The sequence below is a fragment of the Dromaius novaehollandiae genome, chromosome 2 (assembly GCF_036370855.1).
Source record: "Dromaius novaehollandiae isolate bDroNov1 chromosome 2, bDroNov1.hap1, whole genome shotgun sequence".
NCBI lineage: Eukaryota > Metazoa > Chordata > Aves > Casuariiformes > Dromaiidae > Dromaius > Dromaius novaehollandiae.
The window spans coordinates 613,014-635,000 of NC_088099.1; the positions used below are offsets into that span (position 1 = coordinate 613,014).

The 21,987-nt window shown below is 72.9% G+C and overlaps 2 protein-coding genes across 9 annotated transcripts in view; one reads left to right on the plus strand and one right to left on the minus strand.

Annotated features, from left to right (window-relative positions):
• Positions 1-206: 206 nt before the first annotated feature.
• ATG9B (autophagy related 9B) lies at positions 207-9,735 on the plus strand. 7 transcript variants are annotated; one of them, XM_064505547.1, is made up of 14 exons: positions 207-638; positions 3,549-3,665; positions 4,285-4,328; positions 4,491-4,555; positions 4,635-4,799; positions 4,882-5,023; positions 5,110-5,858; positions 5,942-6,095; positions 6,168-6,581; positions 6,654-6,871; positions 7,938-8,040; positions 8,489-8,597; positions 8,687-8,809; positions 9,376-9,735. In XM_064505547.1, the coding sequence occupies exons 2-13, from the start codon at positions 3,569-3,571 to the stop codon at positions 8,791-8,793; spliced, it is 2,367 nt and encodes a 788-aa protein (XP_064361617.1). In that variant the 5' UTR covers positions 207-638; positions 3,549-3,568; the 3' UTR covers positions 8,794-8,809; positions 9,376-9,735. The 7 variants fall into 7 exon arrangements, with proteins under 7 accessions (XP_064361617.1, XP_064361616.1, XP_064361620.1 ...); XM_064505546.1 differs by lacking the exon at positions 207-638 and adding an exon at positions 2,588-2,769; XM_064505550.1 differs by lacking the exon at positions 207-638 and adding an exon at positions 2,588-2,769 and having other exon boundaries at positions 5,167-5,858.
• Positions 9,736-10,155: 420 nt separating this feature from the next.
• The window catches only part of NOS3 (nitric oxide synthase 3), a 14,191-nt gene continuing 2,359 nt past the window's right edge, over positions 10,156-21,987 (minus strand). Inside the window, exons 4-26 of one of the 2 annotated variants that reach the window (XM_064505554.1) lie at positions 21,759-21,921; positions 21,481-21,572; positions 21,087-21,228; positions 20,811-20,950; positions 20,521-20,695; positions 20,308-20,409; positions 19,369-19,563; positions 19,230-19,303; positions 18,958-19,102; positions 18,751-18,855; positions 18,528-18,595; positions 18,312-18,428; positions 17,250-17,424; positions 17,040-17,172; positions 15,951-16,029; positions 15,692-15,879; positions 15,373-15,554; positions 14,585-14,795; positions 14,256-14,343; positions 12,629-12,750; positions 11,320-11,468; positions 10,485-10,679; positions 10,156-10,406 (exon numbers count right to left, since the gene is read on the minus strand). In XM_064505554.1, coding sequence (XP_064361624.1) covers positions 10,284-10,406; positions 10,485-10,679; positions 11,320-11,468; positions 12,629-12,750; positions 14,256-14,343; positions 14,585-14,795; positions 15,373-15,554; positions 15,692-15,879; positions 15,951-16,029; positions 17,040-17,172; positions 17,250-17,424; positions 18,312-18,428; positions 18,528-18,595; positions 18,751-18,855; positions 18,958-19,102; positions 19,230-19,303; positions 19,369-19,563; positions 20,308-20,409; positions 20,521-20,695; positions 20,811-20,950; positions 21,087-21,228; positions 21,481-21,572; positions 21,759-21,921 — 3,163 coding nt within the window. In that variant the 3' untranslated portion in view covers positions 10,156-10,283. The remainder of the gene's footprint in view (positions 10,407-10,484; positions 10,680-11,319; positions 11,469-12,628; positions 12,751-14,255; positions 14,344-14,584; positions 14,796-15,372; positions 15,555-15,691; positions 15,880-15,950; positions 16,030-17,039; positions 17,173-17,249; positions 17,425-18,311; positions 18,429-18,527; positions 18,596-18,750; positions 18,856-18,957; positions 19,103-19,229; positions 19,304-19,368; positions 19,564-20,307; positions 20,410-20,520; positions 20,696-20,810; positions 20,951-21,086; positions 21,229-21,480; positions 21,573-21,758; positions 21,922-21,987) is intronic. The other variant, XM_064505555.1, reaches the window with a different exon arrangement.

The following is a 21,987-nucleotide window of genomic DNA, read 5'->3' on the forward strand; positions in this document are numbered from 1 at the left end:
GCGCGGCGAGGAGGGGCGGGGACTGGGCGGGGCAGAGGGGCGGGGCGGTGGAAGGGGCGGGGAGGGAGAGGCGTGGCCATGCCGGGGGGCGTGGTCGGGCGGTGATTGGGCGAGGCCATGCCGGGGGCGTGGCCGGGGCGGGAAGGGGGCGTGGCCGGGGCGGGGGAGGACCGGGGCGGTCCCGGGGCTGCACGGGCGCGGTGGGCGGAGCCCCAGCACGGCGGCCCGGGGCCTGCGCCGGGCCCCGCACCGCCACTCCCGGCCCATTCCCGCCCCCCTCCCCGGCCCCGCACCGGGACCCCCGGCCCCGGCCCCGGCCCCGTTCCCCGCACCGGGACCCCCGGCCCCCTCCCCGGCCCCGCTGCCCGCACCGGGACCCCGCACCTTCTCCCCGAGCCCCGCACCGGGACCCCCTCCCTCCTCCGGGACCCCGGGCCCCCTCCGGCCCCGCCCCGGTCCCCCCGCCCGCTGCCGGTTCCGCTGCCGGTTCCGCTGCCGGTGCCGGTGCCGGTGCGGCGCGGCCATGCCCGGCGGCGGCGGCGGCGGCGGCGGGGCGCAGGCCCGGGCCCGGGGCGGGCGCGGGGCCGTGTGAGCGCCCGGCGGGGGGACACCGGCCCCGCGGCGCCGCCCGCAGCCAGGTGAGCCCGGCACGGGCACGGGGCACCGGGGGGGGGGGGGTCCGCGGCGGCACCGGTGTCCGGGCCGGGCCCGGGCGGGGCGCAGGGACCCGTCGTGGCCGCTCGGGGCAGCGCCGGGATCGGCACCGGGGACCGCGCGAGCCCCGCGGGAGGCGTCGGCACCGGTGTGTCCCCACGGGGGTGAATGTGTCCCCACACTTGTGTGTCCCCACGGGGGTGAGCGTGTCCCCAAGCATGTCCCCACAGGGGTGAGCGTGTCCCCAGGTGTGTCCCCACAGGGGTGAACGTGTCCCCAAGCATGTCCCCACGGGGGTGAACGTGTCCCCACACTTGTGTGTCCCCACGGGGGTGAACGTGTCCCCAGGCGTGTCCTGCGAGGGTGAACGTGTCCCCAAGTGTGTCCCCACGGGGGTGAGCGTGTCCCCAGGTGTGTCCCCACGGGGGTGAACGTGTCCCCACACTTGTGTGTCCCCACAGGGGTGAACGCGTCCCTATGTGTGTGTCCCCACGGGGGTGAACGTGTCCCCGTGCATGTTCCCATGGGACTGTCGGGCTGCTTGTGTCTGCACGGGGATATGTTCCCATGTGTGTCCCCACATGTCCCCACAGAGCCATTGGGGGTGGGTGTCCCCATGGGGCTGTCTCGGTGCATGTGTCCCCTTGGGGCTGTGTGTGTCCCCATGTGTGTCCCCATGGGACCTCCAGGTGCTCATGTCCCCATGGGGCTGCGTGTGTCCCCATGGGGCCATCAAGGTGTGTGTGTCCCCACGTGTGTCCCCCTGGGACCTCCAGGTGCTCATGTCCCCACGGGGCTGCGTGTGTCCCCATGGGGCCATCAAGGTGTGTGTGTCCCCATGTGTGTCCCCATGGGAGCTCCAGGTGCTCATGTCCCCACGGGGCTCTGTGTGTCCCCACGGGGCTGTCAGGGTGCTGGTGTCCCCTGCGGCCGTCGGGCTGTGGCCCCATGAGGACGTGTGTGGCTCCGTGCCGGGGCGTGTGTCCCATGGGGCGGGGGGTGCATGTGTCCTCCTGCAGGTGCCCGTGTCCCTGCGGGGTGTTTGTGTCACCGCATGGCTATTGTGGCACGTGTCACCACAGGGATGCCGGGGCGCGTGTGTCACCGTGAGGAAATTGCAGTGCACATGTCCCTGTGGGGGTGTTTGTGTCACCATGGGGTCACTGGGGTGCACGTGTCCTTGCAGGGGTCCATGTGTCCCCGTGGGGGTCCATGTGTCCTCCTGGGGGTCCGTGTGTCCCCATGGGGGTATGTGCGTCCCCACAACAGTATGTGCGTCCCCACAGGGCCATCGAGGTGCACGGGCCCCCATGGTGTCACGGGGCACCTGCACCCTTGCTGGATTCTCGTGTCCCCATGGGGACATTGGGGCACACGTGTCCCCGTGGGGGTGCATGTGTCCCTGTGGGGACATTGGGATGTGCATGTCCCCGTGTGCGTCTGTGTGTCCCTGTGGGGACATTGGGGCACGCATGTCCCCGTGGGGGTGTGTGTGTCCCCATGGGGGTGTGCGTGTGTGTCCCCGTGGGATGTGCGTGCCCCGTGGGGATGTGGGGGCACACGTGGGGGCACAGGGGGTGCCTGTGTCCCCGTGGGGGTGTGCGTGTCCCTGTGGGGACATCGGGGCACGCGTGTCCCCGTGGGGGTGTGTGTGTCCCCATGGGGGTGTGTGTGTGTGTCCCCGTGGGATGCGCGTGCCCCGTGGGGATGTGGGGGCACAGGGGTGCCTGTGTCCCCGTGGGGTCGCGGTCCCGTGGGGCAGCGTGGGTGCCGCGGGCCGGGGGGGCGGCGCGGGGGGGGGGGCCCGTGGGCACCGCCGGCTGTTTACGCTCCCGGCGCTATTTATAGCCCCGGCGGCCCCGGGTATTTTTGTCGGCCCGGCGCGGGGAGGCCGGGGGGGCCGCGGGGCAGCGCCTCCCCCCCCCAACCCCCCCCTCCGCCCCGGGCCGCGCCGTCGGGCCGCGCCGCACTCGAGCCGCGGGCAGCCGCGCGCTGAATCACGGCTGCTCGCCCCGGGCCGGCCCCGGCCCCGGCCCCGGCCCCGGCCCCGGCCGCTCCCCGCCCGCCGCCGTGAGTCAGGGCGCCGGCAGCGCCGGGTGCGGAGCGGCGGCGGCGGTGAGGGGTCCCGGGAGTCCGCGGGGCGCCGCGGTGGGGGGTCCCGGGGGTGCCGGGAGTCCGCGGTCGGGGGTGCCGGGGGCGTCGGGGTTGGGGGTCCCGGGGGTGCCGGGGGGCCCCGGGGAGCCGCGGTTGGGGGTCTCGGGGGTGCCGGAAGTCCGCGGTTGGGGTGCCGTCGGGTCCCGGGGTGCCGGGGTGGGGGTTCCCAGGGGTGCCGGGGGGCGTCGGGGCGCCGGGGTTGGGGGTCCCGGGGGTGCCGGGAGTCCGCGGTTGGGGGTCTCGGGGGTGCCGGAAGTCCGCGGTTGGGGTGCCGGGGGGCCCCGAGGTGCCGGGGTGGGGGTTTCCGGGGGCGCCGGGGTTGGGGGTCCCGGGGGTGCCGGGAGTCCGCGGTTGGGGTGCCGGGGGGCCCCGAAGTGCCGGGGTGGGGGTTCCCGGGGGTGCCGGGGGGCGTCGGGGTGCCGGGGTTGGGGGTCCCGGGGGTGCCGGGGCGGGGGGGCCCGGGGGTACTGGGATTCCGCAGGGCACCGGCGTTGGGGGTCCCAGGGTGCCAGAGGGCGGGGGGTTGGGGGTGCCGGGGGTGCCGGGGGGTGAAGGCGCGGAGCCGCGGAGCTGCTCGCGGCCCGGCGGCGGCGGCAGGGCCCCATTGCGGCGGGACCGGGACCGAGCGGGAGGGTCCTGCCGCCGCCGCCCCGCGGCTGCGGCCCCCGGTGCCGGTGCCGGTGCCAGTGCCGGTGCCGGTGCCGGTGCCGGTGGCGGTGCCAAGGCGCTGCGGGGCGCAGGCGGCGGCGGCGGCGGAGCGATGGCCGCGCAGGGCGAGTACCAGCGGCTGGAGGACGAGGAGGACTCGCCGCCCGGCGAGGAGGAGCTGCTGGTGCACGTCACCGAGGGGCTGCGAGGTAGCGGGCCGTGGGGCGCCCCACATCGCGCCCCGCACCGTGGGGCCGCCGCCTGCCCCACGGCTGGAGGGCAGGCCCTGCCCCACGGCGTGCGGGATGGGGTCCGCCTGCCCCACAGCTCTCCGGCTGGGACACGGCCTGGAAGGGGAATGGGGGGACCCAGCCTGCCCCATAGCTCCCTGGTTGCGGTACAGCCTTGGAGGGGGTTTGGGGCCCAGCCTGCCCCATAGCTCCCTGGTTGGGGCACATCTAGGGGGTTTGGGGCTGGGCCTGCCCCATAGGTCTCCGTTTGGTCACAGCTGTGGGGCTCAGGGCCCAGCCTGCCCCATAGCTCTCTGCTTGGGGCACTTCTGGGGGGCCTGGGGCCCTGCCTGCCCCATAGCTCTCCAGCTGGGACATGGCCTGGGAGAGGGACTGGGGGCCCAGCCTGCCCCACAGCTCTGTGGCCGGGATACGGCCTTGGAGCAGGCTTGCAGGACCTGCTTTGCCCCATAGCTCAGCGGTTGGTCACAGCCGTGGGGCCGGGAGCCGGGGCCGGCCCACGCGCAGGGTGGGGGCGCAGGCGGGGGCTGGCGCCGGCCCCGGCTCAGCCCGGGCTGTTTTCCTCTCTCCCCGCCAGACTCCTGGCACCACATCAAGAACCTGGATAATTTCTTCACCAAGATATCCTTGCAGGCCCGCGGCCGCCGCGGCCGGCCCCGCGCGGGGTGCCGTGGGGCGCCGTGGGGCGCCGTGGGGCGCCCTGCCCCGGCCCTCTGCGGCATCGGGGGGGGGCCGGGCTGGGGGGGCCGGCGCTGCGGGCACCCTCCTTAACGCGCCCCGCACATCTACCACTTCCACCAGAAGAACGGCTTCGCCTGCATGATGCTCTCCGACCTCTTCGAGCTGGTGTGAGCGCCGGGGCCGGGGCGGGGGGCGGCACGGGGGGGGGGGGTCGCAGGGCCGCGCTGAGCCCCCGCCGCCCCCCAGGCAGTTCCTGTTCGTGGTCACCTTCACCACCTTCCTGCTGTGCTGCGTGGAGTACGACGTGCTCTTCGCCAACCGGCCGCTCAACCGCAGCCGCGCCGGGACGCCCGACCGCGGCAAGGTGACGCTGCCCGACGCCATCCTGCCCGCGCCGCAGTGCGCCCGCAGGTGAGGGGCGCCCGGGAGCGGGGCCTGGCGCCGGATCCCGCCCCACGGCCGGATCCCGCCCCACGGCGCCCGCCCTCCGCAGCATCCGCGCCAGCGGCTGGATCATCTTCCTGCTGGCGATGGCGGCCGTGTTCTGGCTGTACCGCCTGGTCAAGGTGCTCTGCGGCCTGCTCAGCTACTGGGAGATCCGCACCTTCTACGTCAAGGCGCTGCGCATCCCCTCGGTGAGCGGGGCGGCCGTGGGGCAGGGCCGTTCACCCCACGGGCACCGCGCCGGCGTGCCCGTGGCGACCGCTTGTCGTCGGCGCAGGACGGGCTGTGCAACTACAGCTGGCAGGAGGTGCAGGCGCGGCTGATCTCGCTGCAGCGCGAGCAGCAGATGTGCGTGCACAAGAAGGAGCTGACGGAGCTGGACATCTACCACCGCATCCTGCGCTTCAAGAACTACACCGTGGCCATGGTCAACAAGTCGCTGCTGCCCGTCCGCTTCCAGCTGCCCCTGCTGGGCCCCGTCGTCTTCCTCACGCAGGGCCTCAAGTACAACCTGGAGCTGCTCCTCTTCTGGGGCCCCGGCTCGCTCTTCCAGAACAAGTGGAACCTGCAGCCGCAGTACAAGCGGGCCGGCCCGCGGCTGGAGCTGGCGCAGCGCCTGGCGCGCACCATGGTGCTGCTGGGGCTGGCCAACCTGCTGCTGTGCCCCTTGGTGCTGGTGTGGCAGGTGCTCTACGCCTTCTTCAGCTACGCCGAGGTCATCAAGCGGGAGCCGGGCAGCCTGGGCGCCCGGCGCTGGTCGCTCTACGGCCGCCACTACCTGCGCCACTTCAACGAGCTCAACCACGAGCTGCAGGCGCGCCTGAGCCGCGGCTACAAGCCGGCCACCAAGTACATGAACTCCTTCGCCAGCCCGCTGCTCGCCGTGCTGGCCAAGAACGTGGCCTTCTTCGCCGGCTCCATCCTGGCCGTGCTCATCGTCCTCACCGTCTACGACGAGGACGTGCTCACGGTGCAGCACATCCTCACCGCCGTCACCGTGCTGGGGCTGGCGGTCACGGCGGCCAGGTGGGCGGCGGGCGGGCGGGCGGGCCGGGGGGGGGCACGCGGCGTTGGCGCGGCCCCGGGTACCACGGGTGGACGTCCCGCAGGTCCTTCATCCCGGACGAGCACACGGTGTGGTGCCCCGAGCAGCTGCTGCAGGGCGTCCTGGCCCACATCCACTACATGCCCGACCACTGGCAGGGCAACGCCGGCAAGGCGGCGACGCGCGGCGAGATGGCCCAGCTCTTCCAGTACAAGGCGGTGAGCGCGGCGGCGGCCCCGGGGCTCGGGGACCGGGCTGTGCCCGGCGCCGCTGACGCCCGCCCGCTGCAGGTCTTCATCCTGGAGGAGCTGCTGAGCCCCATCCTGACGCCCCTCATCCTCATCTTCGCCCTGCCCGCCCGCGCCCTGGACATCGTCGACTTCTTCCGCAACTTCACGGTGGAGGTGGTGGGGGTGGGCGACATCTGCTCCTTCGCCCAGCTGGACGTCCGCCACCACGGCCACCCGCAGTGGCTCTCGGCGGGGCACACGGAGGCCTCGGCGTCCCGGCAGGCCGAGAACGGCAAGACGGAGCTGTCGCTGATGCGCTTCGCCCTCAGCAACCCGCGCTGGCAGCCGCCGCCGCGCAGCGAGCTCTTCCTCAGCCTCCTCAAGGAGAAGGTGCAGCAGGACGCGGCCGCCCCGCGCGTCCCGGCCGAGGGGCTGCCGGGCGCCTCGCTGCTCTCCGACGAGTCGGCCGCGGCGGTGAGCGGGGGCCGGGGGGCTGCGGGACGGGGACGCCGCGGGGCCGGGACCCTGACGGCCGTGTCCCCGCAGCCGGACGGGCTGCTGGCCAGCGTGCTGGCCCGGCCCCTGCTCTCTGCCAGCGGGCTGCTGGCGCGGGAGCGGCGCTGGGGGCAGCCCTGCGGCACGGCCGGTGCCGCCGCCAGCGTCCTGGCGTCCCTGTCCTCCCCGCTGCCCGGGCGGCCGCGGCTCCCCGCCGCCGATGACCACAGCCCCGGCGGCCGCAGCGACCGCCTGCTCCCGGAGGAGAGGTCCTGCCTGCGCGGCGCGGGGAGCGCTGGGGCTGCGGGGTGGCTGTGGGGCGGCTGTGGGGCCGTGGGGTGGCTGCGGGGTTTCTGCGGGGCTATGGGGTGACTGTGGGGTGTCCATGGGGCCGTGGGGTGTCCATGGGGCATCTCTGGGGCTGTGGGGCATCTGTAGGGTGTCCACGGGGCCATAGGGCATCTGCGGAGTGTCTACAGGGCTATGGGGTGTCCATGGGGCCACGGGGCATCCATGGGGCGTCCATGGGGTTTCCGCAGGGCTGTGGGGTGTCTGCGGGGCTGTGGGGCATCCATAGGGTGTCTGCGGGGCCATGGGGTGTCTGTGGGGTGTCCACAGGGCTGTGGGGCATCTGTGGGGCTGTGGGGCATCTGTAGGATGTCTGTGGGGCATCCGTGGGGTGTCCATGGGGTGTCCACGGGGCTGTGGGGTGTGCATGGGGCGTCCGTGGGGCTGTGGGGCATCTGTAGGGTGTCTGCGGGGCCCTGGGGATCTGTGGGGCATCTGTGGGATGTCTGTGGGGCCGTGGGGTGTCCGTGGGGCATCCGCAGGGCATCCATGGGCCTTTGGGGTGTCCATGGGGTGTATGTGGGGCTGTGGGGCATCTGTAGGGTGTCTGTGGGGCCGTGGGGCATCCGTGGGGTGTGTGCAGGGCTGTGGGGCATCTGTGGGGTGTCTGTGGGGCATCCGTGGGGTGTCTTTGGGGTGTCCTTAGGGTGTCTGTGGGGCTATGGGGTGTCCATGGGGCCACGGGGCATTTGTGGAGTGTCAAGGGGGCCATGGGGCATCTGTGGGGCATCTGCAGGGCATCTGTGGGGCTGTGGGGTGTCCATGCGGTGTCTGTGGGGCCATGGGGCATCTGTGGGGTGTCCGTGGGGCGTCTGCGGGGCCGTGCACCCTCCCAGCCCTGGGCGTTGCACCAGGGTGCCGTGCGGGGGGAGGCGGCACGGACACGGGCGTGGGCGGCTGCACAGCAGTGCCCCGTCCCCGTCCCCGCACTCGTCCCCGTCCCCGTCCCCGTCCCCGCGCCCGCCCCCACGGCGCCTCTGCCCGCAGCCTGCTCCTGAGCGAGTCGCGCCTGCTCAGCCTGAGCCGCTCCGCGCTGCTCGCCGAGGTGGCCTCCGCCGAGATGAGCCTGCACGCCATCTACATGCACGAGGCAAGCTGCCACCGCCGCCGCTGCCACCGCCACCGCCACCGCGTCCCTGCCCGCGGCACGCCTACCCGGCCTGCCGAGCCCCCCAGCTCCCGCCCGCGCCCCCGACCCCATCCCTGTCCCCCATCCCCATCCCCATCTGCATCCTGGTCCCCGTCCCCATCTCCATCCCTATCCCCATCCTGGTCCCTGTCCCCATCCCCAACCCTGTCCCCATTCCCAACCCCATCCCCATCCCTCTCCTCATCCCCACCCTCATCCCCGTCCCCATCCCCATCCCCGTCCCCGTGCCCATCCCCGTGCCATCGGGTGCTCCATCCCGCTCCCCCCAGCCACCTGCTCTGCCCGGGGCTGGGCTCCCCGCGGCCACGTCCCCTCCCGTCCCCTCCTGTCCCCAGACCGCGTGGGACCGTGAGCCGGGGGGGCTCTGAGCACCTCTGCCCCCCCGCAGCTCCACCAGCAGCAGCAGCAGCAGCAGCAGCAGCAGCAGGGCGCTGGGCCCCACGCTGCCGCGGTGTGGGTGGCCGCCGGGGCCCCCAAGCCGCCCGCCGTGACCACCGGTGAGTGCCGCCCGTGGGGCTGGGGGTGGCTTAGTGCCGGGGGGGGCCACCACCATCCCGGTGCCGCCCTGACCCCGCTCCCCCCCCAGGCTCGGCGGCCAGGGCCTCGCAGGCTCAGCAGCGGGAGATGCCGCTGGGCGGCTGGGCCGAGGAGGACGAGGACGAGGACGAGGACGAGGAGGAGCCGACGGGCTAGCTGGCCTGGGCGACGGGTGAGCGCGGCTGCCACGTCCCTGCTGTCCCGCGGCGGGTGCTGGGTGGGGGGGTGCCATCCCGCTGGGTTTGGGCACGCGCCCTGCATGCACCGGCGGTGGGGACTGTGCCACGGCGCCTGTGCTGTGCCGTGCTGCGCCGTGCCGTGCTGCACCATGCCGTGCTGCACCGTGCCACGCCGTGCCGTGCTGCGCTGTGCTGTGCTGCACCGTGCCATGCTGCACCGTGCTGTGTTGTGCCGTGCCACGCTGCACCGTGCCGTGCTGCGCCATGCCGCAATGCACTGTGCCATGCTGCACCATGCCATGCTGCACCGCGCCGTGCTGCACTGTGCTGTGCTGCACCGTGCCACTCTGCACCGTGCTGTGCTGCACCATGCCATGCTGCGCCGTGCCTTGCTGCACCATGTGTTGCACCGTGCCATGTTGCACCATGCCACCCTGCATCGTGCCGTGCTGCACCGTGCCGTGCTGCGCTGTGCTGCACCATGTGTTGCACCGTGCCGTGCTGCACCGTGCCGTGCTGCACCGCGGGGCCCCGCTGACCTCTCCCCTTCCCTCCGCAGGGTCCCCGGCGTGCCGAGAGCGCGGTGCCTCCGTGGCGGGGCGCAGGCAGAGCCGCTGCAGGGAGGTGGCGGCTGCGGTGGCACCGGGGGTGGTGTGTCGCGTCCCGGGGGGGCCCAGGAGCCGGGCGCAGCGGGGCTCAGCCACCCCCGGCCCCGCGGAGGCCCCCGCTTCGGCGCCGCCGTGCTCCCGCCCTGCCCGGCCGGTGGGGGCCGGGGGCCACCAGGTGCTATGTTTATACTGGGGACACGGCGCCTCGGGCCCGGACCCGCGCGGGGGGACAGTGCCATCGGCCACCCTGCCACCATGGCCGAGGGGGGCCCTGCCCCACGCCGCGGGGTAATAAAGGTTTACAGACTGGCTGTCCGCGGCGGTGCCGGCGCCGCATCCGTGAGGATGGGGTGGGGGGTTGTGCAGCTGCGATGCTGCGGCAGCGCGGGGACGATGCCACGGGGTGCTGGGGTGACGCTGAGTGGCACCACGGTGGTTCGGGTGACACCGGGGGGATGCTGGGGCTGCGCCGCGGTGGTTCGGTGACACCAGGGTGATGCCGGGTCTGTGTCATGGTGGTTCGGGTGACACTGGGGCAGTGTGGGGCAATGCTGTGCGTGCACCGTGGTGGTTCAGGTGGCACCGGGGCAGTGCGGGGAGATGCCGTGGCGGTGCCGGGGCGATGCCGCCAGCGCAGCCCTGCAGCCGCAGCCGGGCGGGTTGGGGCTGCCGGGGCCGTGCCGGTGCCTCCCCGGGGAGCTGTGCGGCGGCGCGAGACGGGAGGCCGGGGGTTATCAAAACTAAACCTTTACTGGGGGGCGGCGGGAGCTGCCTGCAGCGGGGCCGGGGGAGCAGCGGCGCGGGGCGAAGGGGCCCCCTCCCGCCCCAGGGCGCCGGGGCCGGGGCGGCCCCCCCGGCCTCAGGGCGCGGGGCCGGGCTGCCGGCGCTCCTGCATGGAGAAGGACTGGCTGCGGATGCGGAAGGCCACCTCCTGCGTCCGGAAGGTGAGGCCGAAGATGTCCTCGTGGTACCGGTTCTTGTCCTGGGCAGAGAGGCGTCAGGGCGCCGGCGGGACGGGGCGCAGGCCCCCCCCGGCCCCCCCCGGCCCCGGCCCCCTTACCCGCAGCTCGCTGATGAAGTCGCCCGCCTCCCCCAGCGTCATGTCGGCCTGCTGCACCAGGATGTGCTGCACGGTCTGCAGCACGCCCGTGGCCATGGTGACGTCCCCGCACACGTACATGTGTCCCGCGCACTGGCACAGCACCCGGTGCACCTCCGCCGCCAGCTGCGTCCGCAGCACGTCCTGCACGTAGGTCTGCGGAGGGCGGCGGCTCGGCGTTGGGCGGCTGCCCCTGCCCTCTCCCCCGCTCGGCCCCTGTCCCCATCCCTGTCTCTGCCCTTGCCCGCATCCTCGTCCCCATCTCCAGCCCATCCCCAGCCCTGTCTCTGTCCCGTGCCTGTCTCTGTCTGTGGTCCCATCTCCGTCTCGTTGTCCCCATCCCGTTCCTGTCCTCTCTTTGTCTCCTTCCCCACACTAGTCTCTGTCCTTGTCCGTGTCCCCATCTATCCCTGTCCCCATCCCATCCTTGTCCCCATCCTTGTCTTTGCATGCCCAGCTCTATCCCTGTCCTCGTCCCTTCTCTGTCCCTGTCACCATCTCCATTCCTATGCTGCTTCTGGTCCCTGTCCCCATTCCTTCCTGCCACAGTCCTCATCCCATCCTGTCCCCATCCCATCCCATCCCATCCCCATCCTTATCCCTATCCTTGTCCCGCCACAGCCCCCATCCCATCCTGTCCCCATCCCTGTCCTCATCCCGTCCTGTCCCCACCCCACCCCACCGCTGTCCCCATCCCTGTCCTCATCCCTGTCCTGCCACGGTCCCCACCCCACCCCTGTCCCCGGCCCACCCCCACCGCCGTCCCCGTCCCACCCCGCGGCGGGGGCGGTCGCACCTTGGGGGTGTCCGGCTCGCGGGAGAAGGCGGTGAGCACCCGGCTGAGGGCCCCGCGCTCCTGCGCCTCCTCCATCTCCCGCCGGTAGATGTGGTCCAGCGCCGACGAGCGGCACCCGAACACCAGCACCATGCTGCCCAGGGGGCCGCCTGCGGCGGGGGGGGGCCGCCCGCGGTGCCCGCGTCACCCCGCTGCCCGCGTCACCCCGCTCCCCGCATCCCGTGTCCCCACCGTCCCCGGTGTGTCCGTGTCCCTCTGTCCCACGTCCGTGTCCCTGCATCCCCTGTGTTCCCATGCGCCGTGTCCCTGTGTCCCACATCCCTGTGCCCCGTGTCCCCTCGTGTCCCCACATTCCTGTGTCCCACGTCCCCCCGTGTCCCCGCATCCCTCTGTGTCCTCACATCCCTGTATCTCCCATGTCCCCAATCCCTGTGTTCCCATGTCCCCATGTCCCATGTCCCCCATCCCCATGCCCCGTGTCCCCGCACCCCACCTCCCTGTGCCCCATGTCCCCCGTGTCCCCACATCCCTCTGTGTCCTCACGTCCCTGTGCCCCCCAGGTCTCTGCACCTCGCATCCCTGTGCCCCTGTCCCATGTCCCCATGTCCCACATCCCCATGTCCCCAATCCCTGTGTTCCCATGTCCCACATCCCCATGTCCCCATGTCCCCAATCCCTGTGTTCCCATGTCCCACATCCCCGTGTCCCCATGTCCCATGTCCCTGTGTTCCCATGTCCCACATCCCCATGTCCCCAATCCCTGTGTTCCCATGTCCCACATCCCCGTGTCCCCGTGTCCCCACATCCCTCTGTGTCCTCACGTCCCTGTGCCCCCCAGGTCTCTGCACCTCGCATCCCTGTGCCCGTGTCCCATGTCCCCATGTCCCACATCCCCATGTCCCCAATCCCTGTGTTCCCATGTCCCACATCCCCATGTCCCCATGTCCCATGTCCCTGTGTTCCCATGTCCCACATCCCCATGTCCCCAATCCCTGTGTTCCCATGTCCCACATCCCCGTGTCCCCATGTCCCATGTCCCTGTGTTCCCATGTCCCACATCCCCATGTCCCCAATCCCTGTGTTCCCATGTCCCCCATCCCCGCATCCCCGCGTCCCCCCGCCCCGTGTGCCTGCGCCCGCCTCCCCGTGCCCCATATCCCCCCATGTCCCCCCATCCCTCTGTGTCCTCGCATCCCCGTGCCCGTGTCCCATGTCCCCGTGTCCCACATCCCCGTGTCCCCGTGTCCCCAATCCCCATGTCCCCGTGTCCCTGCACCCCACATCCCCGCGCCCCCCGCGCCCGCCCCACCTCCGGTGTCCAGCTGGTGCAGCCGCTGCTGCCAGAAGCTGCGGAAGGGCGCGACGCCGGTGCCGGGGCCCACGAGGATGCAGGGCGCCTCCGGGGCCTGCGGCAGCCGGAACGAGGGGGCCCTGCGCGCCCGCCGTCAGGGGCTGCGCCCCGGCAGCGCCGAGCACCGGCACGGGGGGACGGAGCGGGGACCGGCAGCGCCGCGAGCACCGGCAGCGCCGAGCACCGGCGCGGGGGAGGACGGGGGAGGACGGAGCGGGGACTCCCGCTGTGCCGCGGCAACCGGCAGCGCCGAGCACCGGGACGGACCGGGGACCCCGCCGCACCGCCGGCACCGACAGCACCGAGCGCCGGGACCGGGGCGGGGTCGGACCGGGGACCGACAGCGACGCGGGCGCCGGCAGCGCCGAGCACCGGGCCGGGGGGGGGGGAGTGGGGGGGTGCTTCTAGGATAGGCAGTGCTGGGGGGGCACTGAGGCATGCTGGGAAATGTAGTCCCGGGGGCAGGGTGCAGATGCATGCTGGGAAATGTAGTCCCGGGGGGCAGGGTGCAGATGCATGCTGGGAGATGCAGTCCGGGGGAGGGGCAGGGTGCAGATGCATGCTGGGAGGGGCAATGCGGGGGGGGGAGACAGGGTGCAGATGCATGCTGGGAGGGGCAATGCGGGGGGGGGGAGACAGGGTGCAGATGCATGCTGGGAGGGGCAATGCGGGGGGGGGGAGACAGGGTGCAGATGCATGCTGGGAGGGGCAATGCGGGGGGGGGGAGACAGGGTGCAGGTGCATGCTGGGAGATGTAGTCCCGGGGAGGGGCAGGGTGCAGATGCATGCTGGGAGATGCAGTCCGGGGGAGGGGCAGGGTGCAGATGCATGCTGGGAGGGGCAATGCGGGGGGGGGAACAGGGTGCAGATGCATGCTGGGAGATGTAGTCGGGGGCAGGGTGCAGATGCATGCTGCGAGGTGCAATCCGGGGGGGCACAGTGCAGATGCATGCTGGGAGATGCAGTCCTGGGGAGTAGCAGGGTGCAGATGCATGCTGGGAGATGCAATGGGGGGCAGGGTGCAGAGGCATGCTGGGAGATGTAGTCTGGGGGCAGGGGGCAGATGCATACTGGGAGTTGTAGTCAGGGAGGGGCAGGGTGCAGGTGCATGCCAGGAGGTGCAGTCCGGGGGAGGGGCAGGGTGCAGGTGCATGCTGGGAGATGCAGTCCTGGGGAGTAGCAGGGTGCAGATGCATGCCGGGAGATGCAATGGGGGGCAGGGTGCAGATGCATACTGGGAGTTGTAGTCAGGGAGGGGCAGGGTGCAGAGGCATGCTGGGAGGTGCAGTCCGGGGGAGGGGCAGGGTGCAGGTGCATGCCGGGAGATGTAGTCCCGGGGGGGGCAGGGTGCAGGTGCATGCCGGGAGGTGCAGTCCGGGGGAGGGGCAAGGTGCAGGCGCATGCCGGGAGATGTAGTCCCGGGGGGGGCAGGGTGCAGGTGCATGCCGGGAGGTGCAATCCGGGGGGGGCAGGGCACTTCTGCAGCAGGGCGTGCTGGGGAGGGCGGGTGCGTGGGGCTGCTGGGGAGCGCGGGGCGGTGCGGGGCGGTGTGGGGCGATGTGGGGCGGCGGGCGCCCCCGCTTACCCCCGGATGAAGGCCGGCACCGTGTCCCCGGGCTGCAGCCGGGCCAGCCAGGTGGAGCAGACGCCATAGTGCAGGGGGCCCTGGCCATCTGCGGGGGCGAGAGCGGGCATGGAGGCCGGCGCTGCACCCCGGGGGGCCCTCGAGGAGGGGGGCCGTGGCGGGGGCGCGGGGCGGCCGGGCGCCTTTGCTGCTTTCGGCTGCGGCCGAGCTGTCCCGGCGCCCGTGCAGGACGCGGGCATGGGGCAGGGGCGCTGGGGACCCCGGGCACCCCGGCCCCCTCCCGCCCCAGCCCCAGGCGCCCCCCCACCCATGGCGCCGGCCGGGCTCACTCTCGCTGTGGTAGGTGACGACGGCCACGGTGAGGTGGATCTCGCCGGGGCTGCGGCCGGGCGCCGAGCTGACGGAGTAGTAGCGCGGCTGGAGCAGGGGCAGCTGGGTGAGCAGCAGCGAGGCGGGCAGCCCCACCGAGGGGAACTCCTCCAGCACCTCCAGCAGCGTGGGGCACCGGAACCACTTCCAGTCCTCGTACAGGCGGGCGTCCTGCAGCACGCGGAGCTGCGCTGGGATCACAGCGCCCAGCGCCGCTGCCAGCAGCCACCCAGCACCCTGCATCCCAGCATGGCAGGGAACCAGCACCCAGCATCCCAGCATGGCAGGGACCTAGCATCCTGTATCCCAGCACAGCAGGCACCCAGCACCCAGTACCCCAGCATGGCAGGGACCTGGCACCCAGCATCGCAGTATGGTATGCCCCTAGCACCCAGTATCCCAGCACAGCAGGCACCCAGTACCCCGTATCTCAGCCCAGCAGGCACCCAGCACCCTGTATCCCAGCCTGGCAGGCACCCAACACCCTATATCCCAGCACAGCAGGCACCCAGCACCTCAGCCTGGCATGCCCCTAGCACCCACCATCCCAGCACAGCAGGCACCCAGTATCCCAGCACGGCAGGCACCCAGCATCCAGCATCCCAGAATGGCAGGGACCCAGCACCCAGCACCCAGCCTGGCATGCCCCTAGCACCCCGTATCCCAGCCCGGCAGGCACCCAGTATCCCAGCATCCCAGCCCGGCAGGCCCCCGGCACTCAGCCCCGCAGCTCCTGCGCCCGGCTCACCTGGCTGAGCTGCTGCAGCCGCTGGCGGTCGGCGGCCTCCTGCGCCAGCGCGGCCAGGAGCTGCAGGAACTGGGGGCTCGGGGGGGCCGTGATGTCCAGGAAGAAGGTGAGCGCCTGGCGCAGGGTGCAGGGCGGCAGGCGCCTCTGCGGCACCCAGCTCGCCTTGGGGCCCGGGAACTTGCCTGCGGGGAGAGCGAGCTGCAGCCGGGGCGCGGGAAACGGGGGACGTCCCCCCCAGGGAGGGCATCGGGCATCGCCCCTTCCCCATCGCCCCTGACGAGGGTCCGGCCGCGGGAGGCTGCGGCGCGGGGTGCCCTACCGCCGGTGTCCTTCTCCAGGCTCTCCACCAGCACGGGCTCGTCGGCGGGCGGCGGGTCCTCCACGCGCTCCAGCAGCGCCCGCACCAGCTCGGGGCGGTTGGCGGGGAAGATGCCCACGTGGTCGCCGGGCAGGTACTGCAGCTCGGCCTGGCCCGCCGTGTCGAGGCGCACCAGCACGGTGGAGCGGCTGCGGGGCACGGGGTCAGCCCCACGGCGGTGGGGGGCCGGCTGCCCCCGCCGCCCCCGCGCCCGGCTCACCTGGACTCCTCGCTCTGCAGGTTCTCCACGGAGAGCGCCGAGCACGGGAACACCTTGCGCTTGTGCACGTGGGACAGACCTGGGGGACGCGGGTCAGGGGGCTGGGACGGGGGTCCCCAGGGTGGGGGCAGTGGGGCCAGGACAGGGGTCCCCAGGGTGGTGGCAGTGGGGCTAGGATGGGGTCCCCAGGGCAGTGGCAGTGGGGTGGGATAGGGGTCTCTGGGGTGGTAGCAGTGGGGTGGGATGGAGGTCCCTGGGGTGGTGGCAGCAGGGCTGGGACAGGGGTCCCCGAAGTGGTGTCAGTGGGGCTAGGATGGGGGTCTCCAGAGTGGGGAGATATGGGTGTCCCCAGAGTGGTGGCAGTGGGGTGGGATGGGGGTCCCTGGGGTGGTGGCAGTGGGGCAAGATGGGGTCCCCAGAGCAGTGCCAGTGGGGCTGGGATGGGGTTCCCTGGGGCGGTGGCAGTGCAGCTGGGACCAGGGTCCCCAGGATGGTGGCAGTGGGGCGGGATGGGGGTCCGCAGGGTGGTGGCAGTGGGGCTAGGACGGGGGTCCCCATCATGGTGGCAGTGAGGTGGGACAGGGGTCCCCGGCATGGTGGCAGTAGGGCAGGGATGGGGGTCCCCGGGGCATTGGCAGTGGGGTGGGACAGGAGTCCCCATGGTGGTGACAGTGGGGTGGGACGGGGGTCCCTGAGGCAGTGGCAGTAGGGCAGGGATGGGGGTCCCCGGGGCGATGGCAGTGAGGTGGGACAGGGGTCCCCATCGTGGTGGCAGTGAGGTGGGACGGGGGTCCCCAAGGCAGTGGCAGTAGGGCAGGGATAGGGGTCCCCGGGGCGATGGCAGTGAGGTGGGACAGGGGTCCCCATCGTGGTGGCAGTGAGGTGGGACGGGGGTCCCCAGAGCGGTGGCAGTAGGGCAGGGATGGGGGTCCCCGGGGCGATGGCAGTGAGGTGGGACAGGGGTCCCCATCGTGGTGGCAGTGAGGTGGGACGGGGGTCCCCAGAGCGGTGGCAGTGGGTCGGGGTGGGGTCCCCAGCGGGGGTCCTGCCCCGGGCCACCCATGGGCGCTGCGGCCGCTGGGGCGGTACCGGCGAGGGTCTCGGTGGGCTCCTCCTGCAGCACCAGCCGGTGCTTCTGGCGCTTCCAGCCCTGCTGGGTGGCGAAGATCTCCTCGGCCGCCGCCTCCGCGTCATCCCCCACGCAGAAGGTCTCGCAGGCGGCCTGGGGGCAGCGGGGCCATCGGTGGGGCTGGGATGGGGGGCGGCCCCCCCCCCCCCGCGTGCCGGGGCCCGGCTCACCTGGAAGACCAGCTTGGCCCAGGTGCGGAAGGAGTCCTCCTGCGCGCAGAGCTCATCGCCCTCGCCCATGGGCAGGATGCGCTCGCCGCCCAGCTCCTCCAGCCGCGTGTCCACGGCGTGGGCGAAGGCGCAGAAGTGGGGGTACGCCCGGGAGCCCAGCCCGAACACCGAGAACCTGCCGGCACCCCGGGGATGTGCTGAGCCCGCGGCCCCGGCCCCCTCTGGGTCCGGGGGTGCCTGACCCCGAACGGCAGCATGGGGGTGCCCAGGGGTGTGGGTCAGGGGTGCCTGGGGCTGTGGGTCTGGGATACCGGGGCTGCGGGTGGGGGTCCTCAAGGCTGGGGTTGCAGAGATGTCCCGGGGCTGGGGTGCCTGGACTGTGCGCTGGGGGTGCCCAGGGCTGGGGGTCAAGGATCCTGGGGCTGTGGGTCAGGGATACCGGGCCTATTGGCTGGGGAAGCCCAGGGACTGTGGGTTGAGGGATGCGTGGGGCTGTGGGTCAGCAATGCCTGGGCTGTGGGTCAGGGATGCTCTGGGGTTGGGGTGCCCGGGCTGTGGGTCAGGGATGCTCTGGGGTTGGTACCCAGGCTGTGGGTCAGGGATGCTCTGGTGTTTGCCCGGGCTGTGGGTCAGGGATGCCCTGGGGTTGGGGTGCCTGGGCTGTGGGTCAGGGATGCTTTAGGGTGCCCAGGCTGTGGGTCAGGGATGCTCAGGGGTTGGGGTGCCCAGGCTGTGGGTCAGGGATGCTCTGGGGTTGGGGTGCCTGGGCTGTGGGTCAGGGATGCTCTGGGGTTGGGGTGCCTGGGCTGTGGGTCAGGGATGCTTTAGGGTGCCCAGGCTGTGGGTCAGGGATGCCCTGGGGTTGGGGTGCCCGCGCTGTGGGTCAGGGATGCTCTGGGGTGCCCGGGCTGTGGGTCAGGGTGTGCAAGAGCAGCAGGTCTCCAAGGCTGCTCCGCGCACAGCGGTGGGTCGGGGTCCCCGGGGCAGCTCCCCATCCGTGGGGTGGACGGTGCCGGGTCCCGCCGGGGCCCCCCAGGCCCCAGCTCGGGCCCCCCCACCCACCGGAGCGCCCCCAGCGTGCCCGCGCTGTCCGTGTTGCTCAGCTGCCGCCGCTTCTTCTTCCAGGAGGCCACGAGCTGGTCCGACTGCGAGACGCTGTTGAACCGCAGCTTGTAGCTCCTGGGCGGGGGACAGGCGTGAGGGCGCCGTGGGGCGGCCGGGGGGCCGTGCCCGGCCGGGCTGATGGTGGGGGGCTCCCCACGGCGCCGGGGCACTCACTTGGGGGGCTCGGCCTGCGCGGCGCCGGTGTAGGGCGAGGACATCTCCATCAGCGCCTTGGAGAAGCTCTGTTGGGGGCAGGACATCAGAGCGGCCGTGGTGCCTCCCCGTCCCCACGGATGTCCCTGTCCCCAGTCCGGCAGGACCCCGTGGGTCTGGTCCACAGGGCCCTGTGTCCCCTCTCCCCCCCAGACGTCCCCTCCGGCCCCACGCAGCCCCTCACCTCCCCGCACTCCGGCGGGTCCCCGTTGCCGAAGGTGCTGGTCACCACCAGCACCAGGGTCTCGTGCTCCAGGGAGACGATGTCGTACTCGTCCATGCAGAGCACCTGGGCGACACGGCGGCGTGGGGACGGGCAGGGCCGGCCTGCCGCGCCGGGACGTGCCCCACGGCGGGTTCGGGCCGGGGAGCGTTGCCCCGCGCTGCCCACCTTGGGGTCGAAGGCGCGGCGGAAGAGCTGGCAGAGGCTCCAGGCGTAGGTGCGGGACTTGCCCGTCTCGGTGGCGTAGAGGATGGTGGCCTTCACGCGCCGGGCCATCATGTGTCCCATCAGCTTGGCTGAGATCTTCACGGCGCTGGGGACCCAAGTACGTCGCTACCAGGGCCACCCAGCCTGCCCGAGGCCACCCGGCCGGGACGGTCCCCGCCGCCCCCGGATGCGCCTCGGACGCCGGCTCCCGTCCCGGCGAGGCGGACACCTACTTTGCCACCTCCTTGAAGGTTTTCCTCCTGGTGACGGTGGTGCCCTTGGAGACGTAGACCTTCCAGGCGTCGGGCTGCAAGGCAGGGCCGGGTCAGGCGGGGCCGGGGCGGGGGGGCCGGGGGGGGGTGTGGGGCACACCTGGTACCGGAAGGTGGGGCAGAGCTGGTAGTTGACCATCTCCTGGTGGAAGACGGGCGTGAGGCTGCCCGAGATGGGGGGCACGATCCAGACCCAGTCGGCCGGGCACCCGCCCCGCGTCCGCATCTCGTTCTCCATGTGCTTCACGAAGGACTCCGTGGCGGCGTGGTGGTCCACGATGGTCACTTTGGCAACCTGCGGGGACGCCGGGGCTCGGCCCGTCCCGCACCCTGCCCTGGGACAGGCTGCCACCCGCCGAGCGCCCCTCCCCGTCCCCGGCCACCGGTGCAGCCGGGGGTCCCGGCCCGGCCGAGTGCGCAGCCCCAAGGGGCGTGTCCTGGCCAGGAGCCCCCCGGGATGTCACCCCAGGCTGTCATCCCCAGGGTGTCACCCCCAAGATGTCACCCTCAGGGTGTCACCCTTAGGATGTCACCCCTAGTGTCATCCCCAGGCTGTCACCCTTAGGATGTCACCCCCAGGCTGTCACCCCAGGTGTCACCCCCCCAGGATGTCACTCCCAGGTCTCACCCCATCCTTAGGATGTCACCCCCAGCTGTGACCCCAGGTGTCACCCCAGCTGTCACCCCCAGCTGTCACCCCCAGTGTTGCCCCAGCTGTCACCCTGGATGTCATCCTTAGGGTCTCACCCCAGGTGTCATCCCCCCAGGGTGTCACTCCCAGGTCTCACCCCAGCTGTCACCCCAGGTGTCATCCTTAGGGTGTCACCCCCAGCTGTCACCCCCCCAGGGTGTCACCCCAGGTATCACCCCCAGGTGTCACCCCCCCAGGGTGTCACTCCCAGGTCTCACCCCAGCTGTCACCCCAGGTGTCATCCTTAGGGTGTCACCCCCAGCTGTCACCCCAGGTGTCACCCAGCGAGCGCCCCTGCCCGGGAGCGTCCCCGCGCCGTCCCGCGGGCGCCCCGGCGGTGCCGCGCACCTGGTAGCTGTGCAGCACGGCGACGTTGATCTCCACGGCGGCCTTGTCCTTCCAGAGCGAGGAGGTCTTCCGCGTGTCCAGCCCCATGCGCAGGGCCACCTCCTGCGGGGGGGCAGCGCGGGGCAGGCTCAGCCCCCCGCCCGGCCCCGCTCCGCCCGGGGAGGGACCCCGGGCACAGGGCACGCGGGGGGCCGGCGGGGCCGGGCTGCGGACCTGCAGCAGGTTGTAGCGCTGGCTGTCGCACAGGTTCCTCATGCCGATCTCGCTGCTCATGTACCAGCCGTTGAAGGGGGCCGCCGGGAACTCCAGCCCCCCGATCTCCAGCAGCATGTTGGAGACGGCGGGCAGCGCGTACCAGCGCAGCCCCAGCTCGCCGAACCACTCCAGCCTGCGGGGAGCCCGCGCTGCAGCCCACCGCCCCGCCGCGCCGGCCCCGGCCCCCCGCCCCATCCCACGGCACGGCTGCCCCACGCCGGGGGGGCGGCGGGCACGGCCCTACTCACGTGGGGTGCTGCAGGGGCACCTCCAGCACCAGCTCCGGCGGCAGGGGAAAGAGCTCGGGGGGCTCGTCGGGCACCTGCAGCAGCAGCGGCAGCACGTCGAAGCGGCCGTTGCCCGGGGTCCAGCCGTGCTGGATGCAGAGCTGGGGGCGAGACGGCGTCAGGGCACGGGACGGGGACGGGCAGCGTCCCGTCGGGGCTCGGGGGGCAGCTGCCCCCCGGGGGCCGTGTCGGGGGGTCCCAGAGGTCCCGGCTGGGGTGTCGGGGGGGTGTCCCCACCTCGGTGATGTCCACGTTGGCCGGGTCCCCCACCACGGAGCCGTCGGGCTGGCGGTACCCGGCGTAGCGGATCAGCTGCGTGTTCCAGATGCGGAAGTCGCCCCGGCCCGGCACCCGCTGCGGGAAGATGGTGATGGCCGACCTGGGGGAGCAGGCGGGAGAGGACGTCGCACGCGGGTGTGCAGGCGCCCGGGGACGCCGCCGCGGCACCACGGACCTGCTGGGCCACCCGGGGTCTCGCTAACGCCCGGAGGAGGCGGTGCCGTGCGCCCCGACCCCGCTCCCGCGGCACGTCCTGCCCCGGACGCCGGGGCCCCCGGCACGGCCCAGGGGGGCTCTGCCGCCAGCCGGGCCCCCGGGCAGCGCGGGCCGGGGCCGCGGGCTCGGCTCTCACCGTATGTTGCCGCGGTTGGTGGCGTACTGGATGTGGGTGCAGAGGAAGCTGAACATCTCCCCGACGCTGGCGCAGTCCCGGGCGTCGAACACCTGCGGAGGGCGGTCAGTGCCCCGCGGGTCCCGCGCCGGCGGGCCGCGGCACCGCTCCAGCCCACCTCGCCCGGAGCCGGGGAGCTTCGGGGCCGCCCCGCAGACCGCCCTGTCCCCAGGGCGTCCCGGCCGTGGGCACCTCTGCACGCCGTGGGGCTGGCCCCGTGCCATGCCCCCTGCCCTCACCTGCAGCTTGTTCCACTGGATGCGGCCCACGCAGCGGGCAGCGTTGCGCCAGGCTTGCTTGGCCCCGAAGATCAGCTCCGGCTCCAGGAGCTGGTAGGTGCCGGTGGCCTCGATGGCAGCCTCCACGTCCCGCAGCCGCTGCACGTGCGCCGGGGAGTTGTCCCTGCGGACGCCCCGCGCCTCAGTGCTGCTTGCTGGGGCCGGCACGGTGCCGGGGGGGTGGGGGGGG

Bases quoted from the DNA above. Each gene is read 5' to 3' on its own strand.
- ATG9B (XM_064505547.1), top strand. From the start codon at position 3,569: ATGGCCGCGCAGGGCGAGTACCAGCGGCTGGAGGACGAGGAGGACTCG. The intron at 4,800-4,881 runs GTGAGGGGCGCC...CGCCCTCCGCAG, and splicing joins GCGCCGCAGTGCGCCCGCAG to CATCCGCGCCAGCGGCTGGA. The intron at 6,582-6,653 runs GTGAGCGGGGGC...GTGTCCCCGCAG, and splicing joins CCGACGAGTCGGCCGCGGCG to CCGGACGGGCTGCTGGCCAG.